The sequence below is a fragment of the Stegostoma tigrinum genome, chromosome 16 (genome assembly GCF_030684315.1).
Source record: "Stegostoma tigrinum isolate sSteTig4 chromosome 16, sSteTig4.hap1, whole genome shotgun sequence".
Taxonomy (NCBI): domain Eukaryota; kingdom Metazoa; phylum Chordata; class Chondrichthyes; order Orectolobiformes; family Stegostomatidae; genus Stegostoma; species Stegostoma tigrinum.
Window position 1 is genome coordinate 57,669,080 of NC_081369.1, and position 24,825 is coordinate 57,693,904.

General features: G+C 43.4%; 1 protein-coding gene across 2 annotated transcripts in view; it reads left to right on the top strand.

Annotated features, from left to right (window-relative positions):
• The window catches only part of adamts18 (ADAM metallopeptidase with thrombospondin type 1 motif, 18), a 290,884-nt gene extending 266,440 nt beyond the window's left edge, over positions 1 to 24,444 (top strand). For both annotated transcript variants that reach the window (XM_048547165.2, XM_048547166.2), the window contains 5 exons: positions 5,873 to 6,077; positions 15,421 to 15,615; positions 18,978 to 19,202; positions 19,980 to 20,124; positions 20,993 to 24,444. In XM_048547165.2, coding sequence (XP_048403122.1) covers positions 5,873 to 6,077; positions 15,421 to 15,615; positions 18,978 to 19,202; positions 19,980 to 20,124; positions 20,993 to 21,108 — 886 coding nt within the window. In that variant the 3' untranslated portion in view covers positions 21,109 to 24,444. The remainder of the gene's footprint in view (positions 1 to 5,872; positions 6,078 to 15,420; positions 15,616 to 18,977; positions 19,203 to 19,979; positions 20,125 to 20,992) is intronic.
• Positions 24,445 to 24,825: the final 381 nt, after the last annotated feature.

Here is a 24,825-nt window from a genome sequence, read left to right on the forward strand (position 1 = left end):
GAAACAATCCACAGATGTGGAGTGAAAAAGAGTGCAAATAAATCCATCATCACACAGCTTGCTCACTCCCAAGCCTTTTGTCAGCTTGATAGTGATATTCCTGTCAACTCGAATGCTCTGAAAATTGAAATAAAAGAACTGAAGGAAGTAATAAAGCAAAAAATATTGTGGATGCTGGAAGTCTAAAATAAAAACAGAAAGTGGTGGGGTAACAGCGGTTCTGGCTGAGTTTATCCAGCATATTCTGTTTTTTTTCTTAAATAAAGCAAGCAACTTGCCCTAATGTTAGTGTAATTGTTTGCATTTTACCACTGAAGTACCTGGTTAGTGCTTGTAAAAGACAATCTAAGAGTCGGTCTCCCTGTTTTGCCTGACCTCCAGCCCCTTCCCCGTCTCCCTCTCTCTGTATCTTTGTGAACTTTGATCAGCTGGTCCTTCCAATTGAATGTGATGTATGTGTTCAGAGCTTCTGTCAGGGTGACTCATTGTGCTGGGTGAATGGTAATTGACATTGTCTCCCTGTCAAGCGAATGTTGCTCCAGCCTCTTCCCTTTTGTCTCCCTGCTCAAAGCAAAACAATGAAGTTGTCCGTTTGTTGAAGCTGGAGATTCAGTCGTGCAGAAATATTGTCATGTTGGCACCAGCAGCGAGACTTGTGCAGCCAAAGACACAGACACATTGGGCAGACCTGACTTGAGGACGTCTGGTTCCCGTCTCAGGAATATTTGAAGGGCAAGATAATAAAGTGTGAAGCTGGATGAACACAGCAGGCCAAGCAGCATCTCAGGAGCACAAAAGCTGATGTTTCGGGCCTAGATACTTCATCAGAGAGGGGGATGGGGAGAGGGTTCTGGAATAAATAGGGAGAGAGGGGGAGGCGGACTGAAGATGGAGAGAAAAGAAGGTAGGTGGAGAGGAGAGTATAGGTGGGGAGGTAGGGAGGGGATAGGTCAGTCCAGGGAAGACGGACAGGTCAAGGAGGCGGGATGAGGTAGTAGGTAGGAAATGGACCCTCTGATGAAGGGTTGAGGCCCGAAACGTCAGCTTTTGTGCTCCTGAGATGCTGTTTGGCCTGCTGTGTTCATCCAGCTTCACACTTTGTTATCTTGGATTCTCCACATCTGCAGTTCCCATTATTACTGATAAAAATTACATGCATTTTCTCTAGAATTTAGAGGGACAAAGGGTGATCTGACCCAAGCCTTCCAAGATAATAACAGTATAAACCATCTTCTCTGGTGAAAATACTATAACTACAGGGAATACTCTGAGAATTAGGGCCAGCCCATTCAGGAAGCATTTCTACACACAAAAGATGATAGACATTTGGAACTCTTTTCCACAAGCAGCAGCAGATGCTGGATCAGTTGTTAATTTTATATCTGAGATAAGTAATTTTTTGTTAAGCAAAGGTATTATGGGGTATGTGCCAAAGACAGGTATATGGAGTTGGGCCATCGATCAGCCATGATGGAATGGTGGGACAGGATCAAGAGGCTGAATGGCCTACCCCATTTCCAAATTCTGCATCTAGACTTAACGATTTCAACACATTTCCCAGACAGCTGCTCATGTTCTATCACAGATTGCTGTGCATGTTGAAATTTGGAGTAATTCCCCTTCATCCATTGTGCTTGCTGACCTACATTGACTCCTGGTCCAACAATGCCTCAATCTTAAAAAAAAATTGTCATTTCTATTTTCCAATCTCTTTATGGCCCTGCTCTTCCCTATCTCTGCCATTTGCATCAACACTCCAAACCTCTCAGTTATTGGTGCTTCTCAAATTTTGGTCCCTGGGGCATTCCCGATATTGTTAGTGATTTTGCACAGAGTCATATAGCATGGAAACAGACCCTTTGGTCCAACTCATCTGCACTGACCAGACATCCCAAATTCACCTAGTCCCATTTTCCAGCATTTGGGCAGAATTCCTCTGAACCCTTCCTATTCATGTAGCCATCAGATGCCTTTTCTATGTTGTAATTGTACCAGCCTCCGCCACTTCCTTTGGCAGCTCATTCCACACACCCACCTCCCTCTGCGTGAAAAAAAATGTTACCCCACAGATCCTTTTAAGTCTTTTCCATGTCGCCCAAAACCTCTACCCTGTGGTTATGGACTCCCCCACCGTAGGAAAAAGACCTTGGCTGTTTGTCTTATCTGTGCCCCTCATGATTTTATAAACCTCTATTGGGTCACCCCTCTGTCTCCTACACTCCAGGGAAAAAAAGCCCCAGCCTATTCAGCCTCTCCCAATGCCGTTAATCCTCCAATCCCCAGCAATATCCTTGTAAACATTTTCTGTGCCCCTTCAAGTTTAACAATATCCTTCCTATAGGAGGGCAATCAGAATTGTACTTGGCATTCCAAAAGTGGCCTCACCAACATCTTGTACAGTCACAACATAACATCTCAACTCCTGAACCGAATGTTGTGACCAATGTAAGGCAAGTGTGCCAAATGCCTTCTTCACCACTCTGTCTACCTGTGACTCTACTTTCAGGGAACTCAGCACTTCACCTGGTTTACCTTACCAAGATGCAGCACCTCACATTTATCTAAATTAAACTCCATCTGCCACACCTTGGCTCATTGGCCATTTTGTCAAGGACCTATTATATTCTGAGATAATCTTCTTCACTGTCTACTACACCACCTATCTTGGTGTCATCTGCCAACTTACTAACCATACCTCCTATATTTACATCCAAATCATTTTATAAATGATGAAAGCCAGTGGACCCAACGCCGATCTTTGTGACACACCACTGTGAACTGAATACTGAGATCTAAGACACCCCCTCTTAACTAGCCCACTGCTAACTCTCTCCGCCCTTTTAAAATGTTCTGTAATAGCGATCCTTCAATCAAACTTTTTCTCATCTGTAATAATATCTTCTTATGTTGCTCAGCATCAGATTTTGCTCAGCAATGTTCCTTTGATGTCACTTAGGATATTTCCTTCAGTGAAAGACTACGTAAATTGTTGCCCATTGTACGGGCACCAGCTATGGGCATGCAGAATTATTATTCACTGGAAATGCTGAGAAATTCAGCTCCTTGATTATCAAAGTAAATTTTCACTCTTGATGTTTAGAAACACCCTCTGATCTGAAGGGTTTGCTCCCAATAAACCATAAAACTCTGACTTGTGACTATTGAGCAGTAAATGACCACAAGGCTTCAGCAGGATATACTGAGAAATGACTTTAAAGTGGGATGGTATGTTGTGCTTTAATTACACAACATTCCTATGCTTATGAAACCCGTATTCAATTACAACATTTTCTAACTATTCAAGTACTTTTGGCATTATTTGGAAAAGGAGCAGATGAGAATTTCCTACTTTCTGGGCTAATATTTACCTTTGCCTGCTTTTATGATTTTGTTTCAATCAGGTATTGTTTGTGAAAGCTTACTGGGGACTTTATTTTACTACTAGTGACGGCACTTTGCTACAAATCATTTGGGGCATCCAAAGATTGTAAAAACTGCCATATAAATGCAATATTTGACGTTTAATGGGATTTTTTTTATGTTCCCTCTTCATGGATTCGAAAGTGGGAAGGTAGGTTTTGTAAAATTCTTTGGTCACCTAAACACACCCGAACCCCCTCCCCATTACCCTGCCTAAAGTCTTATGGGGAGTGAGGGGTTTGTTGGTGCAGGGTAGTCTTTAGGCAGCTTGCCTTCCCCTTGGGCTTTTGAGGTCCTAAATTATCCAATGAATGACTGTTTAAGGCCATCATCCCACTCCCACCATTCCTTTATCCTTGATAGGAAGAGGGCCAGGTAAAGGATCTGTTGGACAGGTAAAGGGATAGGACCTTCTTTGTGAGTTTGCTTTCCTCAACAGAAGGACCCTCATTACCCCACACAACCCCATAGACATCATGTTACTCTCTTTAGTCTCCTCGCAGACCTCTCAAACCAAGACTCTGCCATCCTCCACATCACATACTGCTTAAGAGTAGGGAGATGGTGCTGGGCCCATATAAAACATGGATTAGGCCACAACTAGAGTACCATGTGGAATGTACCTTGCGGGAGAGATGTGATGATACTGAAGAGGGTGGAGAAGAGATTTACTGGGATGTTGTCTGCACTGGTGAGTTATAGTTATGAAAAGAGATTGAATAGACTGGAGTCGTTTTCCTTAGAGCAAAGGAGCCTGAGGAGCAATGTGATTTGGATGAAAAAAATTCTGAGGGGCAAAAACAAGTTAGGCAGGAAGCAACACTTCCCATTGGGATCAGTGAGGTGGCATAAATTTAAGGTAAGGGGCAAGACATTTAGAAGGGAAACGAGGAAAGAACTTTCATTCAGAGGATGATGAGAATCTGGAACTCATATTGAAGACTTGTTTAGATGTGCACTTGCAATGCCAAGGCAATGGGCCAAATGCTGCTAAATGGGATTAGACCATAAGACCATAAGACATAGGAGTGGAAGTAAGGCCATTCGACCCATCAAGTCCACTCCGCCATTTAAATCATGACTGATGGGCATTTCAACACCACTTCCCTGTCACTCTCCCCGTAGCCCTTGATTCCTTCTGAGATCAAGAATTTGTCGATCTCTGCCTTGAAGGCATCCAACGTCCCGGCCTCCACTGCACTCCGCGGCAATGAATTCCACAAGCCCACCACTCTCTGGCTGAAGAAATGTCGTCTCATTTCGGTTTTAAATTTGCCCCCTCTAATTTTAAGGCTGTGCCCACAGGTCTTAGTCTCCCCGCCTAATGGAAACAACTTCCTAGCGTCCACCCCTTCTAAACCAGACATTATCTTGTAAGTTTCTATTAGATCTCCCCTCAACCTTCTAAACTCTAATGAGTACAATCCCAGGATCCTTAGCCGTTCATCATACGTTAAATCTGCCATTCCAGGGATCATCCGTGTGAATCTCTGCTGGACACGCTGCAGGGATTAAAATAGTTAGGTGGTTGTTTTTGACTGGCACAGACTGAATGGGCTGAAGGGCCCAATCCTGTGCTGTAGTCCTCTATTGCTTTATGGCCCATCTCCTCACCAACATCCAACCTCACTGCTCCCTTCCCCCCACCCCCATCCTCACCACTCCTGCTGCCTGTATCTGGCACTTCTGTACCTTGATATAGCTTTGAGTCCAGACCCCCACCTGTCTTCGCTGGAACTGCCTACATTCTCAGCAGCAGGTGCTGCTCAGAGCCAACCATGCTAGTGTCCTGCAGCTCTCTAGCCCAGAAATAAAATCCAATAAATCTGCAAATGACACACATTCAAATGACCCATCATGTGTGTCTCAAAGTGGAGCCCAGGATGTTTCTTTCCAAGTATTATTGTATTGAGCTTCCATTTTGCCCTGTGCAACCTTTTCAGTATACCTTTGTTGGTTTGGCTACCTGGGTGATCCTACCGGTAGGATATGGTTGCCTCAATGATTAGACCAAGCATGCCTAAGTGCACACATCTGGTACAGTGAAACTGCGAATGGCTCATTAAATCAGTTATGGTATGACAAAGGATTACTTTGCAGTACAGGGACAGACGTCCTGCCTTAATACTACACAGTATTAAATCGATACGGGTCAGTAGGCAAAATTGTAGAAGGTCTTGCCACCAGAATTTTTAGCTCGAAGATGCGGAATGCGGTATCATGTTAAAATCAGGCCTGTTACCTTTTTTGAATTATTCACATGGATGCCATACCACAAGCCTTGGTCCTCCAAGGGCTGCAGCTTATTATTGTACAAAACAACTTGAGAATGAAAGAACAGAGAAAGCTGGCTCGCATTCTTAGGTTTACTGACACTTTCTGATTTGCCAGACTCATGTCGCTGTTCAGCCTCTGGTGAGCCCCTTCACAATGTTACTTCCATTTCCTGCAGTTGGTCAGCCGGCAAGTGGAATGAATGCAGCAGGTCTTGTGGAGGAGGGAAGCAGACGCGACAGATCCAGTGTTTCCGTAAGGTCGCTTTCCAACGGGACGAAGCAGTCCCAAACTCCATGTGTCCCCCGGGGACACCTGCCCAGGTACAACCCTGCAACATCCACGACTGCCCGGCTGAGTGGAGTACGGGAGCATGGACACAGGTAACCATTGCTCATGGCTAGTCTGCAATTCATGGTCTTGCAAACAGTAACCTTCCATGAACTGAAGGAACGTGAGGAGCAAATGGGCCATTTTCAGGTCAACACATGCTGTTCTTGTTTCGAGTTTTCTATTATAAATTCTGTGGTTCATATTTATAATATTTTTAATATGATGTGGCATTGCTGGCTAGTCCAGGATTTCTTGCCCCCACCATCCTGAATGCCCAGAGCGTGTGGAATCACATGTACACTAGATTGGGTAAGGATAGCATAAAACATAGAATAGTACAGGCCCTTCAGCCCATGATGTTGTACCAAATTCTTACCCTAAACCTAAGGTTGTTCTAACCTCCACCCTTACCTTATACTATCATCCATATGCCTAAATGCCCCTAATGAGGCTGACTCCATTACTTCCTCCAGCAGTTTCCTTCCTAAAGGGCATTAGTGAATCAGATTTTTTTTCCCCTGGACAGTCAACAATGGCTTTATGGTTGTCATTAGATACTTAATTCAAGCTTCACCATCTGCCACAAGTGGGATTTGAACCTTGGTTTCCAGAGCATTACCTGGGTCACTGGATTAATGGTGAAGTGATGATATCACTAAACCAACCTCTCCCCTATATGAGCATGCCTCACACATAAAAACTTTGACTCATAGTGGCCCTGCAGTGCCTCCTCTTGGAGGGTGATAATAATGACATATTTACCTCGAACATCACATAAATTTTACAGATCATTATGTCTGCACCAGTTCTGCAAACAAGCAGTTCACTCAAAACCTTTCCCCAACCTTAGCTCCCATAATCATGCACTTTCTTCCATTTAACGTGACAGCCTCATGCTCTTTTGGATACTTCAGTTGAACCTGTCATCACTTTGCTCTCAGGCAACGTGTTCCAAACCATAATTACTCACTGCGTGAAGCTTTCCTCATAAATTAAACATTGCTGATAAAGTTACATTTGCCAAAGATTCCCAGCATATGGAAGCAGGCCAAGGAACATTCCAACCAGACCCAGTACCCCCACCCTTTCGCTGCATTTCCCATCACTAACTCACCTAGCCTGCACATCTCTGGACAATCTATCATGGCCAATTCACCCAACCTGCATTTCTTTGGATGTTGGGAGGAAATCAGAGTGCCCAGAGTGAAACTGGTGCAGACTCAGGGAGAACATGCAACCCCACACAGGCAGTTACCCAAGAATGGAAACCCAGCTTCCTTGTGATGTGAGGCAGCAGTGCTAACGACTGAGCCACCATTCCACATCTCATGCTCAGCAGGTCAATTCACAAGGAACACCAATGTGAAGTGCAAACAATGTTTATATTGTATGAGAGGAGAATGCTGACTGCCTGGTGAGGATGCTGTCATTTAGTAGAGACTTTGCCATTGAGAAAGCATCAGGAAATGATAATTGGGGCAGATCTTATTAAATGGCCTACTCCTGCTTGCTCACATGCACGAGGGAGCGGAGTTTTTAATTGCGCACTTACATCATTTAAGATGGTCAAAAATGAAAAAAAAGAGTAAAGCTCTAAGGTATCCTCTTAAGAACTTAAAAGCGCTAAATAACTATTTAATCAGAGCAGCCTAGAAGAAAAATGAGAAGATGCATTTATGAAAATTGCATCAACCTATTTTTTAAAGAGCTATGTAATGTGCCCACACATGTATCTCACTTAACATTAGCCAAAATTTTAGTGTAGAGCTTGTATAATTACCTGTCAGTAGTAATGTAGGAGGAGCTCTCTTGTTAAGTACCTGACAGTATTTAAGAAAATAAAGACTTGTATTAAGGTGGAATCTTTCATGGCTTCAGGATGGCCTGAGGTGCTTCAGAGCCAATGAAGAGATTGCAAAATGTAGTCAATGCTGAAAGAAATGGGAGTGTGACTCAATTGTGCACAACAAGATCCCACAAGGTGTTAACAACTAGGTAATCTCTATTCATGGCTTTGATTGAGGGATAAATATAGTCCAGGACACTTGATTTAACTCCCTGTTATCCTTTGAAACAAAACCCTGTCACCATTAGCATCTGTCAGAGAGAACAGGATGGTGGGGGCCTCAATTTTGCATCTGATCTGAAAGATGGCATTTTGAACTGTGCAGCCTCAGCAATTCCCTGGCAGTGGCTGCCTAGATTTTTTTTTGAGCTCAGGCTTCCTGGAGCAGGACCTGCAACCTTCTGAGCCAGAGAAAAGAATGCTAACCATTGAGGTAAAGCTGGCCCTGAGATGCAGGATAAAGTCATTAGATAAGGAACTGCTCAGTAATAATATAGGCCAAATTCTGTGAGCTGGTAGAATGTGACATCTCTTTGTATTTATTCCAATGGGAAATGCATGAGGAGTTACCTTTATAATTTCAAAACTTGCACAGGATTGAGTACCACTTTCTAAACCAGCTGCACAATATCATAGTATTTAATGAAATATTTCTGTTAAAATTACCTGTTAGGAATTTGAGAAACTTTGGTATGACCTGACATGAAAATCCCATTAAGCACGGATAGTTTCCTACAATAGTAGAGTTTGTTGGATGTGCTCCAAGATCTATCAACTGCTTTTCATTTCCGACTCAAATTTGGAACAGAACTGAAGGAAACTCCTGGCACGGAGTTAAGGGAAACCCTCCTCCCGGAACTTTAGTGTTCTGCTGTATTAGTTTGCTGCCCTCCAAAGGTCATGTTCAGAATTTCATTTGTTCTCCTGGTGGTGACATCTGCAGGAGGAACCATCACATATGCTTTGCCCAGTGAGCTCTCAATGTGCCACACCCTGCAACTGTTACTGCCCTCCAGAGATACACAGGCCCTGACTTGACAGTGATCATGTTTCAATGATGGCTGCTTCACACACGTTGAAGAGACATAACAAGGTCTGGAGCTGGATGAACACAGCAGGCTAAGCAGCATGTTAGGAGCAGGAAAGCTGACGTTTTGGGCCTAGATCCTTCATCTTTTGTGCTTCTAACATGCTGCTCGGCCTGCTGTGGTCATCTAGCTCTACACCTTGTCTCTTACAAATGTTGAACCCTGGTTGTGCTTCATTTACTTTGGAAGTAATGTGCTCGCACCAGTACATCTCCAAGCTACAGTTGAAAATGATCCATGTGCAGATTTGACTGAATGTGGACTGTGCTGTCCCAGTATTACAAAGAACAAATATCAAAGCACTGAGGAAATGTATGAGTGAAGCCTAATGAGAATGATGCCTGAACTGAGAGGATATTACTGCCAGGAAGGGCTAGGGGTTATTTCCTCCTTTGGCAAAGGCTAGAATGGTTACCTAAGAGAATCATTAACGTTATGAATACTTTTCGTTAGTTAAACTGTCAGTTGTGTGACCATTCTGTGATGAAGGCATCATCTTATGTGGAAAGATTGAGCAGGTTAAACCCATAGGTATTGGATTTTAAGAGAAGTTTAAGGGAACATGCAACATTCTAAGGATTGATGCGCAAGGTAAAAATGAGGAATTTCTTCCCTTAGCGGGTGGCCAATCTTGAGAATTCTCTAGAATGGAGAGAGCTGTAGATGGAGTGCAGTGAAGGCTGAATATATTCAAGGCTGAATGAGATAAGATTCAGTTTTGTCAAGGGATCCCAGGGTTATGGACTCCTATTTCTTACTTAATTGAAAACCTGACACCATAAATATAAGACATTCACTTACGTCTGTAACAAGGAATATAAGCTAAACCAGAAACTGTTCAGAACATGCTTCTTACCTGCGTGGAATTCAGATTTTTAAAATTCATTTGGGGGATGAGTATGGTGCTGGTTAGCCAGAACCTATCGCCCATTCTTAATTGGCCACATGGCTGTGGGCCTAGAATCACATATAGGCCAGACCTGACCAGGTAAGGGTGGCAGATTTCCTTCCTTAAAGGACATTAGCAAACCAGTTGGGTTTTTTTCCTGGCAATTGATGATGGATTCATGATCATCATTAGATTCTTAATTCCAGATACTTACTGAATTCAAATTCTACCTCCTGCCACGGTGGGATTCAAACCTGGGTCCCCAGAACGTTATCTGGGTTTCTGGATTAACAGGTCCAGCGATAACACTGCTAGGCCAACACCTCCCCACATAAAAATGTATTACAGTTACATTTAAGAGGAGGCCGGTTAAGTATACAGAAGAGCAAAGAATGAGAAGATTGGATGAAGAAATGTACAATAAACTCATTGTTTGCATAAATCTGAGCAGAAATCCTTTGGACTATGGAGCTACTATTATGCTGCAGAATCCTTGTAAGTAGTGTACAAAGTGCCACACATTAGTAATAAGATAAGAGATAGAAGCTTCCCGCATTCACTGGTGTATAAACAGGCAAACCACACATTGGTGTCTATATCTGCAGCTAGCTTTCTTTTTCTGGGTAAGACTAAAATCTATGAGTAGGCAATTCAGCCCTTGGATCCTCCTCTGAAGTTCAATACAATCTCATCACAGCCTCAACTCCACATTCCTGCCCACTCCTTACTCTTCAACCCAGTACTAATTAAAAATCTGTCTCCTCCTTAATTTTACTCAGTGTCCTAGCAACTCTGTGGTAGTAACTTTCACAGATTCACCACCCTTTGAGAGAAGTAATTCTTCCTCATCTCTGTTTTAAATCTGAGATAACAAGGTGTAGAGCTGGAGGAACACAGCAGGCCAAGCAGCATCAGAGGAGCAGGAAAGCTGACATTTCGGGCCTAGACCCTTCTTCAGAAATAATGGGGGAGGGGAAAGGGATTCTGGAATAAATAGGGAGAGAGGGGGAGGTGGATAGAGGATGGCTAGAGGAGAAGATAGGTGGAGGGGAGACAGACCGGCCAAAGAAGTGGAGATGGAGCCAGTAAAGGTGTGTCAGTGGGGAGTTAGGGAGAGGATAGGTCAGTCCAGGGAGGATGGACAAGTCAAGGAGGCGGGATGAGGGTAGTAGGTAGAAGATGGGGGTGGGGCTTGAGGTGGAAGGAGGAGTAGGTAGAAGGACAGGTTAGGGAGGCCCTCCTCCCACCTCAAGTCCCACATCAGCTATAAGATGCTGAAAGAAATTGACAAAATAAAAGCAGAAAATGTTGTGTGGTGCTGGAGCAACACAGCAGGCCAGGCAGCATCAGATGAACAGGAAAGCTGATCTTTTGGGTCGGGACCCTTCTTCAGACAATGTTTCTCGACCTGAAACGTCAACATTCCTGCTCTTATGATGCTGCTATCTCCGTTTTAAATCTGCTACCCTTCATTCTATAGCCAAGACCTCTTGTTGTAGATTACGTCACATATTTTCTGTTCTTGGAGATGGTAGGAACTGCCGATGCTGGAGTCTGAGATAACAAGGTGTGGAGCTGGAGGAACACAGCAGGCCAGGCAGCTTCAGAGGAGCAGGGAAGCTGACGTCCCAACATTTAAACTGTCTTCCTTTAGCAGTAAATGACGAAATTCTATTTGCCTTCCTTATTATCTGCAGTTATTGCATACTAGTTTTCTGTGATTCATGCACACGGACACCTAGGTTCCTCTGCATCAAAGCAGCTTTGAAGTTTTCCCTCCACTTAGTTAACAGCCTCAGTAGAGGCGAGAGCTCGACATCAAGCATAACTGACTAATGGGTTCTCCCCCTCTTGTCACCTAGCATAAAGTTTTGGAAGGATTTATAGGTTGTCAGAGACGTGTTTGGCCATGTTATGAGTATGCATCAAGTCTTGGAGTGGGGACTTCAATAGTAGCACCTGGCTTACGGGCAGGCCTGCTGTCTACCTTATCACAGGACCTCCTCAGCCTGAGGTAAATGGCTAATTCATCAATCATTTTTTGAAAATCACAGAAATGTTGGCAACACAGAGAGAATATATTCAGCTCATTGTGGCACCCTTTTCTCCATCTCTTGCACACTATTACCATCAAACAATCACCCAATGTCCACGAGCCTGACTCCACTACATTTCCAGGCAGTACATTCCATACCCTAACTACTCACTGTTTCTTTGAGCGAATCACTTTAAATCTATCCCCTCTTTTTTCAAGCTTAAACTTGAAGTGGATTGGTTGGGGAGGGTGAGAGTTGGCCAGGATACTAGCAGGCTTCTGAGGACTGTTGCGGCTCAATGTTTGCAAACCTTTCTCTGAGCCCGAATCTCCAAGTTCATAGTCCCACTGATTTCAAAGGTGTATCCAGGCACATCTGAATGGGTTGATTGCAAGAGTCTCCCAGAGGAATTCTGTTTTTTTTCTCTGAAAGGTGACATAAATTCTCTTGCATTGACTTCAACAAGCTATCAGAACCTTCGTTTCACCTCTCGTCTGAAAGGTGGTGCTTTTGACAATGCAGTGCCCCATTCACCACTACCTTGAGCTCTCAGCTGTCGTTTGCATTGATTTCTCAGTCAATGTACTGCTATGGGTAAAGTCCTGGGCATTTAAAATGCGCTGCTGTCGGTGCCAATTCAGCACTCATCGACAAAGCTGAGTTCACATGTCTCATCATTAACTTTGTGCTAACATTAACAGCTCTGCCAACTTGCCCCATTCCACCCAACCCCCACACCCAACCCATGTGGAGACCCCCACTGCAATCAGGAACTAACCTAAGCGCATGCATAACCTATGCAGGATGCAATTTGTAGTCGTGATGGAACGGTTAAGGCGTTGGACTCAAAACATGTTAGGGTGTCCCTTGCGCTGGTTTGAATCCTGTCAACCACAGTTGAGAGCTGAAGAGGATCTTGGTGGCTCAGTGGTTAACACTGCTCCCTCACAGCACCAGGGACCCAGGTTCAATTCTAGCCTCGGGCAACTGCCTGCATGGAGTTTGCACGTTCTCCCCATGTCTGCGTGGGGTTCCTCCCATGGTCCAAAGATGTGCGGGTTAGGCGGATTAGCAATGCTAAATTTCCCTTGGTGCTCAGGGGTGTGTAAATTGGGTGGGTAATAGGCGGATGGATCTGGGTGTGATGCTCTGAAGTTCGGTGTGGACCTGTTGGGCCGAAGGGTCTGTTTCTACACTGTAGGGATTCTATGAATAAAAATTAAAATAAAACTATATCCTGCACCTTCTTGGGTGCAAGAATACTGCCCACAAGTTCTGATTTTGATGATTTTCAGGCATTTCTAACATTGTTGTCAATACATTAGATGTCAGGAGGCACAGTCAAGCATTGTGCGGCAAAACTGTTTCCCAACTCCACTTAATTACCATTGGATCATACTGTTAAACCTCAAAATATTTTGAAGTGGAACAATGTTTAATCAAAAACAAAAGCAGAAATTGCTGGAAAAACTCAGCAGGTCTGGCAGCATCTGTGGAGAAAGGAGTAGAGTTAACCTTTCGAGCGCAGTGACCCTTCAGAGCTCAGAGACTTCGGTCTTTGGACTCACAAGGTTATCTCTGCTTTTGCTGCACAGATGGTGCCAGACCTGTTGAGTTTCTCCAGCAATTTCTGTTTTTGTTTCAGACCTTCAGTATCCACAGTTTGTTTTCTTGTTTAAATATTCCATCAAAAGCTGCTTGAGCTCTGTGAGTGGGACAGATGCTCATTGAAGCCTTCTTGAACAGTTTCAGCCCATGGGTGGTAAACACTCCACAATTAGGAAGAGAGTTCCAGAATTTCGCAGCAGTGACAGTGAGGAAACAGCAACATAATTTACAAGTCCAGATGGTGTGAGAATGGAGGGGATGTGCTTCTGCTCCCATATGCCTTTTAAAGGTCTCATGTCCTATTCAGAGAAGGGCATGGAATTCTTCTGGCATCCCGCTCGATAGATTTACCATGGCAGTCCAAAAGAAGGGCTTGTGCTTCATTACCTCCAAACCTGATAAAGCACTTCACAGCCAGTTAAGTAGTTTCAACTTCATTCGGTCACTGTTGCAATATGGGTAACACAGCAGCCACTTCTGATTATCTGACGTGATGCTGTTGGCTAAGGGTTAACTGTCAGCCCAGGATACGGGAGATAGCTTACAAATGTACAAGGAGCCAGCCATTTGGCCCATCGGGCCTGCTGCACCGTTTGATAAGGTTGTGGAGGATCTGGCTGTGTCCTTGCATCTTTTGCTGCTGCTTTCCCTGGTTAGTCAAATATCTAATTACCTCAGCCTTGAAAATATTGAATGATTCTTCCTCTACTGCTCTCTGGATAAGAGAAATCCAAAGACATGTGACTCTCTGAGAGGGAAAATTATTCCTCATCACCCTCTTCAATAGTTCTTTATTTCTAACACCCTAGCTAATTCTAGACAATTCATAGTATCAGAACAGTGTAGGAGAAGGCCATTCAACCCATCAAGTCCACACCAATCCTCTGAAGAGCATCCCATCCTATCCTTGTAGCTCTGAATTTAGCATGGCCATTCCACCTAACCTGCACAGGTCATAAGGAAACAGGAACACCCAGGAAAAAAAACCATGCAGACAAAGGCAAAACGTACAAACTCCACAGAGATAATTGTCCGAGGGTAGAATTGAACCCGGGGCCCTGACACTGAGGCAGCAGTACTAGCCACTGAGCCACCATACTGCTCAATTACAAGGGGCAACTTTCTTTCAATATTTGATAGTAAGAACTGTCGATATTAGAGTCAGGGATACCACAGTGTGGAGCTGGAGGAACACAGCAGGCCAGGCAGCATCAGAGGAGCAGGAAGGCTGACGTTTCGGGTCTAGATCCTTCTTCAGAATTTTCTGAAAAGATCCTGACCCAAACTGATAGCTTTCCTGTTCCTCTGTTGCTGCCTGGCCTGCTGTGTTCCTCTAGCTCCGCACTATGTTATCTATTCCTTTCAATATATACCTTATCAAGTACCCTCTGGATCTTTATATATTTTCAGTAAGGTCACCAATTATTCTAAACTCCAATAAATGTAGGCCCAACTAATCCATCCTTTCTTCATGACACACTCCCTCACCCTAGGAACTAATCTAGTGAACCATCTCTGAATCGCTTCTATTGCAGTGGTGTCTTTCTGACAATTTGGAGACCAAAACTCAGCACTCCAAATTAGGTCTTACCGATGCAATTATCTCCTAATTTTCAAAATAGGACCCTCTGCCCAAGAAGGCAAGCCAGGCCTTGGTTTAATATCTCATCTGAATGATAGTACAGTGCCTCACTCAAGTGTGGGCATGGACAACATGTTTATGGTTTTCGGGTGGAATGTGACTCTGGATTTAGACTGCTAATCACTGAACTCACGAGTGACCCCAGAAAGTGTACATTTCCACAGGTGGCCTTCCTTGAGGCTCTTTCTAAGCAATATGACAAATAACTGCTGACTTGTTAGTCCTCACATTCTAGCCCTTTTCTCTCTCAAGCCAAATTAATGGCAGCTGCCTTTTATCTCTAGTGTTCCAAGACATGTGGCAGAGGGATGAGGAAACGCATCATCTACTGTAGAAGCACAACCCCCACGTCAAAGCCTCATGCTGTACCAGAGAGCCTGTGCAATCAGGAAGTGAAGCCGAAGAGTCAGGAGATCTGTGTGCTCCGACGCTGCCCAAAGAATGACAGACTGCGATGGATCACCTCACCTTGGACCAAGGTACTTCAAGTCATTTACAGTTAAGGAGACAATGCATGATTTTGTGGGTCATAGATTCTAAGGGTAGAAGTTTATAAGCTACTCTGTTCAGTCCATGATATTGCTGGAGGGAAGCAAATTGTGTGATGTTGCAGTGACACTGGGATTTTGAGGTATTTGTATATTTTATCCAGCAGCAGTCCACTCCTTTCACCATATTAACATAGGCTTTCACTCCTGTCCCCCTCCTGTTAACTCACTTCTCCTTAAATGTATACCCCGACTATTAATCAATCTTTGTGCAATCTCATATTGTCCTCACTTGGAGTAACATAGTCCAAAGTCACACGATACCAATTTATAGTCCAACAGGCTTATTTGAAATCACAGGCTTTTGTAGCACTGCTCCCTTGTCAGGTGAAGGAACAGTACTCCGAAAACTTGTGATTTCAAATAAACCTGTGGGATTATATCCTGGTGTCATGTGACTTCTGACTTTATCCACCTCAGTCCAAACACCAGCACCTCCACATCATGAAGTGACAGAGCTATATAAGACAGCTGCACAAAGAATAAAGGAAAGAGGGATATTCTTTATCAATTAAGATTAAGTAAGTTTTGGTAGAGATGTATGTGCAATATAAGTTTCTTCTTTTTCTTAAATGAGGTATAAACATTGCTGGCAAGGACAATAATTATATTGAATTGCTCATTGTCCTTGGACTGGGTTACTTTGGAGGCAATTAAAAGAAAACCATGATACTGGGAGTCTAGAAGCTTGGATGGTAGATTTCCCCCCCTAAAGGACATTTCAGCATCAGAGATAGTGGGAACTGCAGATGATGGAGAATCTGAGATAACAAGGTGTAGAGCTGGATGAACACAGCAGGCCAAGCAGCATCAGAGGATGCTGACATTTCGGGTCTGGACCCTTCTTCAGACTCTTCTTTTGAGCATCAGATATGTTTTTAAACAATAATCAATAACATCTTTAGTGTTCACTATTACAGGCCACAATTCCAGATTTTATTGGTTGGATTCAGATTCTGAAAGCATTCACCTGAGTCCCTGGATTGTGAGTTTAATATACAGTATGAATGCACTGTTTTTGAGCAGTAAATTCCATGGGAGATTGTTAATTAATTTACTCGTTGTCTGAGTGCACAGAAAGCGAAATATAATATCTCATTGCTTCTTATGGGAGCAGAAATAGGCTCTTCAGCCCCGGAGAGGTTTCAGTCCAGGTTGATCAGAAGGTGAGACAGCAGCATGAGATGCTCTGTCATGGCACGTCTATAAATGATATTGACTATCAAGTCAGTGTCCCACAAGGATAGCCTGGAATGCTAGCTCTGCAAGATGCCTCGAGTCATGTTGGAACAAAGGCTGTGTGGCAGGGCTGCTAAGGGGATAAGCATCATAGCGGAGCATAATCTTCATCACTGTCCTCTGCACTGGCCCTCACTGAGTTTTTTGCAGCAGAACCCATGTATGACCTCACCTTGCTGAGAGCTGGCAAGTAAGTTATCCTTTTCCACCCTGATCTGATTGTAGCCTTTTCATTCCCCCTTCCTCACCATAGCAGCCTGGTGGCAGCAAGGTTCAGGCAAAGAGACAGAACCCCCTGACTAACATGCCTGACAGACAAGATGCAGTGTAGCTGATTTGCATGGTTTGAGAGACTGGAACCAAGGGACACAGTCTCAGGATAGGGGTAGACTTTTTCGGATTGAGATGACAAAACATTTCTTCAATCAAGGGATAGTGAACTGTTGGGTTCACTATCATAGAAAGCTTTGAGGCCAAGTCAAGAAACATATATGTTTCTCAATTTTAGAAGCAACAAAGGGTATGGAGAGAAAGCAGGAATATGACATTAAAATAGAAAATCAGTCATGGTCCTACTGAACGTCACAGCAGGCTTGAAAGGTCAAATGGCTGACTCTTGTTCCGAGTTTCTATTGTTGTAGAGTCCCTCCAGTGTGGAAGGAGGCCATTTTACCTATCAAGTCTGCAGTGATCCACTGACTCATCTGAAGACCATCCTATGCAGACCCAGCCCCAAACCCTATACCCGCTACCCAGCATTTACCATGGCCTATCCACCTAGCCTGCATGATTTTGGCCTGTGAGTGGAAACCAATATTAACCGCTGTGCCATCATGCTGTCTCCGTCAGTATTGTGCTGTTACTGTTTCCAATCCTCCCGAGATTCCTGTGGGCTGCAGGTAGCCATATGATTCAAAATGAAGAAAATCAGACAGTGACATGGAGTATGTGAGAAATGGGTGGCAAGGCGGCATGGTGGCTCAGTGGTTAGCACTGCAGCCCCGCAAAGCCAGGAACCCGGCTTTGATTCTGTCTTTGTAGAATTTTGCACATCCTTCCCATCTCTGTGTGGGTTTCTGTCGGGCCTCTGGTTTGCTGTCACAGTCCAAAGGTGTGCACGTCAGATGAATTGTCCATGGGAAGTGTGCGACTACAGGAGTGGGGTGTGGGCTCAGGATGGGACACTCTTTGGAGGGTCGATATGGACTTAATGGGCTAAATGGCCTGCTTCTGCACAATGGGGATTCTATGATGGGTGGAAAGCAAGTGGGTTCCATCATGCTATTAGAAGCTTGCACTTCCTGGCAGATAGCAGGCTGAAGATGAGCTCGGATTTGGGATAGAGCACAAGGCAAGCTGTGCGTGTGTCCTGTGGAGTTTGGGAGCGTTAAAGGTGACTTCACCAAAGTATACAAGATCGTGAAGGGACTTGACCAAGTGGATGTGGAAAGGATGTTTCCTTTAGTGTGAGAGTCTCCAATCAGGCACCATAATATAAAAATAAAGTGTCGCTCAGTAAGACAGAGATGAGGGAACTTTTTTTGCTGACGTTTCTGAGACTTTAGAATTGCTTTCCTCAAAAGGTAATGGATGCAGAACCTTTAAATATTTTGAAATGTAGTTAGATGGACTTTTGACAACCAAGGGGATGAAAGATCATCGGGCCTTTGTGAGAATGTAGAGTTGAGATTAAAATCAGATCAGCCATGATCTTATTAAATATGGGGGCAGCTTGAAGGGCCAAGTGGTCTATTCTCATTCCTTTTCTTTGTTTGGACAGCATCATTGTGGGTATTCTTGACAACACCAGATACAATGGGCTCTGCAAAATCTGGGCTCTTGATGTGAAGCATTTCCTTCGTAGAATGTGGGCATAATCATGGAGATGAGGAGACAATATGACGTTAGTGTGTTTTTTTCCTCAATGGAATCACACATAGACAGATTTTAAATGAAGAGTCCCACACAGGAAAGTGAGAGCAAACACATTATGTAACTTTGTAAAAACTGAGTCAGATTGTTTCTCTAATGTAAAGCGTCATGTTTGTGTACAGTGCTCAGTATCCTGTGGCCTTGGCCTACAAAAGCGAGAGCTGAGGTGCAGTGAGAAAATCCAGTCAGGAAAACACGTCGAGTTTCCTCAGAGACGATGTCGTCACTTGCCCAAAGCCAATGTCGAGCTTGAGCGTGCATGTAACCTAGGAGACTGCCCAAAACGTTCCATGGATCAAATACCCAACCATGCTGGGTCAGCTTGGTATGCATCACCATGGCAACAGGTAGGCCAACTGAAGCTATTATTATAGATGCAGCATGTAGATTGAAATTCATGTTCCTTTAATTAATGGGAGATTTTGGAAGAAACATTTTCTCCAACAAATTGATTTTCCCCAGCCCTCTATTACCTTCTGGTGTGGACTTCTCAACTCCTGAAGGTTGTTGATTATTTTTCATCATTAGTGAAGCACTTGCAAAAGAAACTTGGACTCTCACCTGTTCCTCATCCCCTTCTGCCCCTAGCATTATAGACCATGAAAAATGGCAACTTTACCTACTCTAGGCCAACAGGTTAGCTGGTGGATATGATCTACTGGTGCTTTCCAGGAGGAGGTGGAGATGTTAAAAGGCACATATTTCCCAGCTTTTGTACAGCTGAAAGGAACCCAACCCAAATGGCATGCTACAACAAGAGCTACTGAACAAAATAAGAGCTCACGGTGTAGGTCCCCACATATTAGCTCTGATAAGGCTTGGTTAGTTAATGGGAAGCAAAAAGGTGGGAAGATTGGGTTGCTTTCAGGTTTGCCATAATGACTTGAATTTTAAAAGTGCCTCACAGAACATAGAACAGTACAGGTCCTTCAGCCCACGATGTTGTGCCAACCTATTATCCTACTCTAAGATCAAATTACCCTGCACGCGCACATATTTAGTACATTAAAGTGCATTAGGACATCCTGAGGCTATGACAGGCACTAAATAAATGCCGGGTTTTTTTCATGGCTTCCAGTGTGACCTACTCCAGTATTAACCGAAGCTGCTTCTCTTTCTCCCAGTGCACAGTAACGTGCGGGGGAGGAGTGCAGATGCGTACAGCGCATTGCCTGAGGCAAGGCCGGCCTGCAGTGGGATGTCTAGCACATCAGAAACCAGCAGTGTCAAGAGCTTGTAATACCAGTTTCTGTCCATCTCCCAGGAAAGGTAAGATTACTTCATTATTCTGATACCCATCTGCCTGTCAAAAGCTTTAATGTTATTCACTCTGCTTCACTTAGTCGAGTCTTTCACATCATCTAAGAACTAAAACTAACATAAATCAGGTGTTTAAATTGATAATCCAACTCTTCCACCCCTAAAATCATGTTCTTGTGGATAGTCTCATCTGCTTCCGATGATAGTTCATTCTTCAACTAAATTCCAGTGTGATGCCGACCTAAAAGATTCAGACAACAAAGTGTGTAGCTGGATGAACACAGCAGGCCAAGCAGCTTCTCAGGAACACAAAAGCTGACATTTCGGGCCTTGATCCTTCATCAGAAAAGGGGGATGGGGAGAGGGAACTGAAATAAATAGGGAGAGATGGGGAGGCGGACCGAAGATGGATAGAGGAGAAGATAGGTGGAGAGGAGAGTATAGGTGGGGAGGTAGAGAGGAGATAGGTCAGTCCGGGGAGGATGGACAGGTCAAGGAGGCGGGATGAGGCTAGTAGTTTACTTCCTGTACTTTGCTTATTTGATAAACTTGGGTTGGGGTTTAACTCTAATCATGACCAACCCAGGGATGAAAAGATAGGAGTGATCTAACAGGCTGTCTGCGCCATTAGGTTAAGGACAGCAGGTGCATTTTAACATGACCACCTGCAAGTTTCCTGTAATCCTCATGTCATTTGGTTTTACAACTATGTCAATGTTCCTCCACTCTCACTGGTCAGAAACCAAGAACTGACACCATCTATAAGCATCTAGTAAGCATATTTTCAGATTGCAGGAAATAGGTCAAAACGTTTCATGCTTTAAGATTCAGTTTTCTTCTTCCCGGGTTTATATTTTCTTATCTGTTCTCTTCAAAGATCTCAAGTGCGTTGACTTCTTCAGCTGGTGTCACCTGGTCCCACAACATGGCGTCTGCGGTCACAGGTTCTACGGCAAACAGTGCTGTAAATCCTGCAGCAAAACCAATCGATAGCAATCGCTGCGGAAGCTGCCACTCTCTGATTTCAGCCTTTGTCCTCAACCGCACCCACTCCCTCCCCTCCCGGACCCCTTAACATCTCTTCTCCCTCCTCCACATGTCGGCATTATTTATTCGTCTCAGTCAAGACATGCCGACCAACATGCATTGATCGGGTCCAGCGAATGGACAGATGCTGCACTCTGTGCCCTCGATAGAGGGGTGTCTGGCTGCTAGTCTGGGCAGTAGACTCGGTAGGACGGAGTCATGGACAAGGTGCACATGGCTTGAAGGACTCATGATTAGGAGATGACTAGGTAATCATCTGGTGCTACACAGACTTTGAAATATTGCGGTGTTCACCATCCAAATCAACTTCACTCGATGGGAGTTTTTTTTTTTACATTTTAGTTTGAGGGCCCAGCTGGACAAATTGAATCATCTTCAGAGCTGAGTATCTGGTGATTACCTGGGAACATAATATATATTATACATATAAATATTAAAAATGTGCATTACCTTTTTTAACAGAAGTATTTAGATTTTTTTTTCATGGACTGCCATTGTATGTGCATATAAAACAAACCCTAAGGCAAGAGCCAGTGGACTGGAGAAGCTTGATGAGAAAGAGTTACAAGACAATGCACTTATTGATGGAAGGAACGTGGCTGTTTTCATTGACATAACAGCGGTAATATTAAGTCTTCATGGTGCTAACCCCCAACAGGGATCTCAGCTGGCCAGTCAAACTGTTACAAGCAACATTACAAGCCTTGATTTCCTATAATGTCGTATCAGCCTCATACTGCAAATGTCTGTTTTGTTAAGATGGGCAGAACACACTTGTCAGATTGTCAGGGATGAAGGGAATGCAAGAAGAAAAGAAAATAATGAAATAACCAAAGGATACAAGTGCAGTTCTGCTGATTTTCATTTCATGTTGACAGTGTCATTGTTGCATTTGTTTTTGGAATTGGATAGCACAGATGAAAGCCATTCAGCCCATCATATCTGTTTTGGATCAGTGAAAAATGATTTCACACCCCATTAACGTGCCACATTGGGTACAATGAATAAGTATTTGGAGATTATGCACTTAACATCTCTTAGATGCCAAACCACAAATGGAAATTTAAATGTGTGAATGAGCTCGTGTAACATTGGTGAAGCACACCCAGTTGCTGTCATATGGATCGAGACTTCTTGTCCACTTTGTCTTCCAACTGAGATTGATGTGGAACACCCCATGCTAACTCAGCAAGGGCTCAGGACTTCAACTGATCCTGAGGGATATGACACGTTCCACAGAGAGAAACTTGACAAAGACTCTTGCCTGTCCAACTGTCATTCAAAACAGTATCAAATGACTTCTGCCGGTTTTCTCAAAACACAGTGACTCCAAACTCATGCACACACAACCATCCAGTAAAACATCATGAATAAGAATTACAACATTTAGAGGCATGCGGATGGGTATATGAATAGGAAGGGTTTAGAAGGATACAGGCCAAATGCTGGCAAATGGGGCTAAACTAATTTAGGATATCTGGTCAGCATGGACATGTTGGTCCAAAGGATCTGTTTTGATGCTGTAAAACTCAATGTCTCCATTTTTTTCCCAATGTTAAAGGACTCTCTACGATTTCCAGGATTCAGATATGGTCCTAGAGGTTTCATCAGAAGACCTCCTGCCTCAACTGCCAGGGATGGGATTGGGAATAAATGTTGTCCCAACTGGTGATGTCCTTATCTTATGAACACACGTCAAAATAAAGCCTGCTCTCATCCCTGATTGGCGACCCAGTATATTCAGCCTCAAAATACATGACCTTCTCACAGCCAACTGAAAATTAGAGACCCATTATCACCCAAATTATTATCTACCCTTTCTTCCATCTCTATTTTGATCACAAAATAGAAAGTATTCAAAGAAATATTGAAAAGCTTTCAATGTTGCAGTACTGATTCTCCCTGATTATCTCAAAGCTGTCTCAGAAGTTAATTGTCAGTGACTGGCCATGTTGGCCTAACATTGGTGACCACTGGATTAATCCAATGACACTAAAGGACAGGGAGATGAATTTATTGTTGTGGAGTAGGCCAGGAAATGGGTGGAATTTCCTGCTGTCTTGTTCAGACCAGTTTTCTTCAATAAAATTACCTACAGAGAGAGTGCCATCTCCTTGATCCATTAGTGTGTGGCAGGCATTGACACTTGGTACTGGAGCATTTGAAATGGTTTGAGAGCATAAAAGGTGATAGTATATATCATTTTCCCTTCTCCTAGCTATCACATTTGTATTGGAATTTCCAACAAGAAATTAAAACAAGGCCTTGTGCACAAGCTTTCTCCTAACCATTGACCTGCTGTTATTCCTTTCCGCTCATGCCTTGGTAGCTTTCCATTAAACGTATCTATCTACTTGGCTCAACTATTATATTCTCACCAGTCTCTGGATGATAATATTTCTCCTGTATTCCAGATTGGATTTATTGCTTTCTATTTTATGATCCCTCCTAAGTGGAAACATTTTCTCAACATCCACTCTGTCAAGCATTAACATAGTTTTAAAAGCCACAATTCAATTACGAACCCCATTCCCGCCCCACCTCCACCCAATTAGCCCCCACCACTCTTCTCTAGATCTCCAGCTTGTTCACTTAATTCCCTTGACAATGACTGTTGTTCCATTCAGATCTATTTAAAACACACATCCAGGGGCTACAAAGCTGTGCATCATCACAATTACAACCCCCAATGGATACGGACAGACTGCTTTGACTCGTCCTCATTGAGAAGTCACTCCAGACTGGAGTCATTAACTCTGTCTCCACTCCACAGATGCTGCCTGATCTGCTGAGTTTCCCCAGTGCCTTCTCATTTTATTTCAGATCTCTGGCATCCAGTATTTCGCTTTTAACTGGTCTTCATCCAAGTGCGTTTTCTTAGAAAACGGCAGCATGAGACACAAATGCCTTAATTCCATTTATTCTTCCAAATGTATTGGACCTTAAAGCAGGATTAAATTCCTGTTGTGCTAAATCTGGACAGGATCAATCTTTTTGACATTGGGGGCTGTTATTTTTAATCTCACCAAGGTTATAATTGAGCATTGGATTGAAACTAGTTCAGTTTACTTCTGCCCGTCATTCCCCTGACAGTAATGTATGTATTTTACATCTGATTGTCTGGTTACAAGGTTAAAAATTACCTTTCTAAACAAAATAATTTGTTTATTGTTAACCCCTTTGTACATTCTTTTTAATTTATTAATAAATTCATGTAGTGAATTTCTCTATGTTTAAGCCAAGCAGGAACACAAAATTATTGTATTGATTGCAATATGTTGCTAAAAGGAAGTTTTTAGTTTGCTTATGTGCATTAATACTGTAAGTATTATTTAATTTTTGTAAATTTTTTTGTAATAAAATGCATTCACAGATTACCTTGTTTGCAGGATTGTTTTCATAAGCCATGGAAATCAGACACAGTAAACTTGTTTCAGCAGTGTAGAGGAAGGTTTATTTTGTTTCTACTTATACCCTGACTGACCTGATTAGATTAGATTCCCTACAGTGTGGAAACAGGCCCTTCGGCCCAGCAAGTCCACACTGCCCCTTGAAGCATCCCACCCAGACCCATCCCCCTATAACCCACACACCCCTGAACACTACAGGCAATTTAGCATGGCCAATCCACCTAGCCTGCACATCTTTGGACTATGGGAAGAA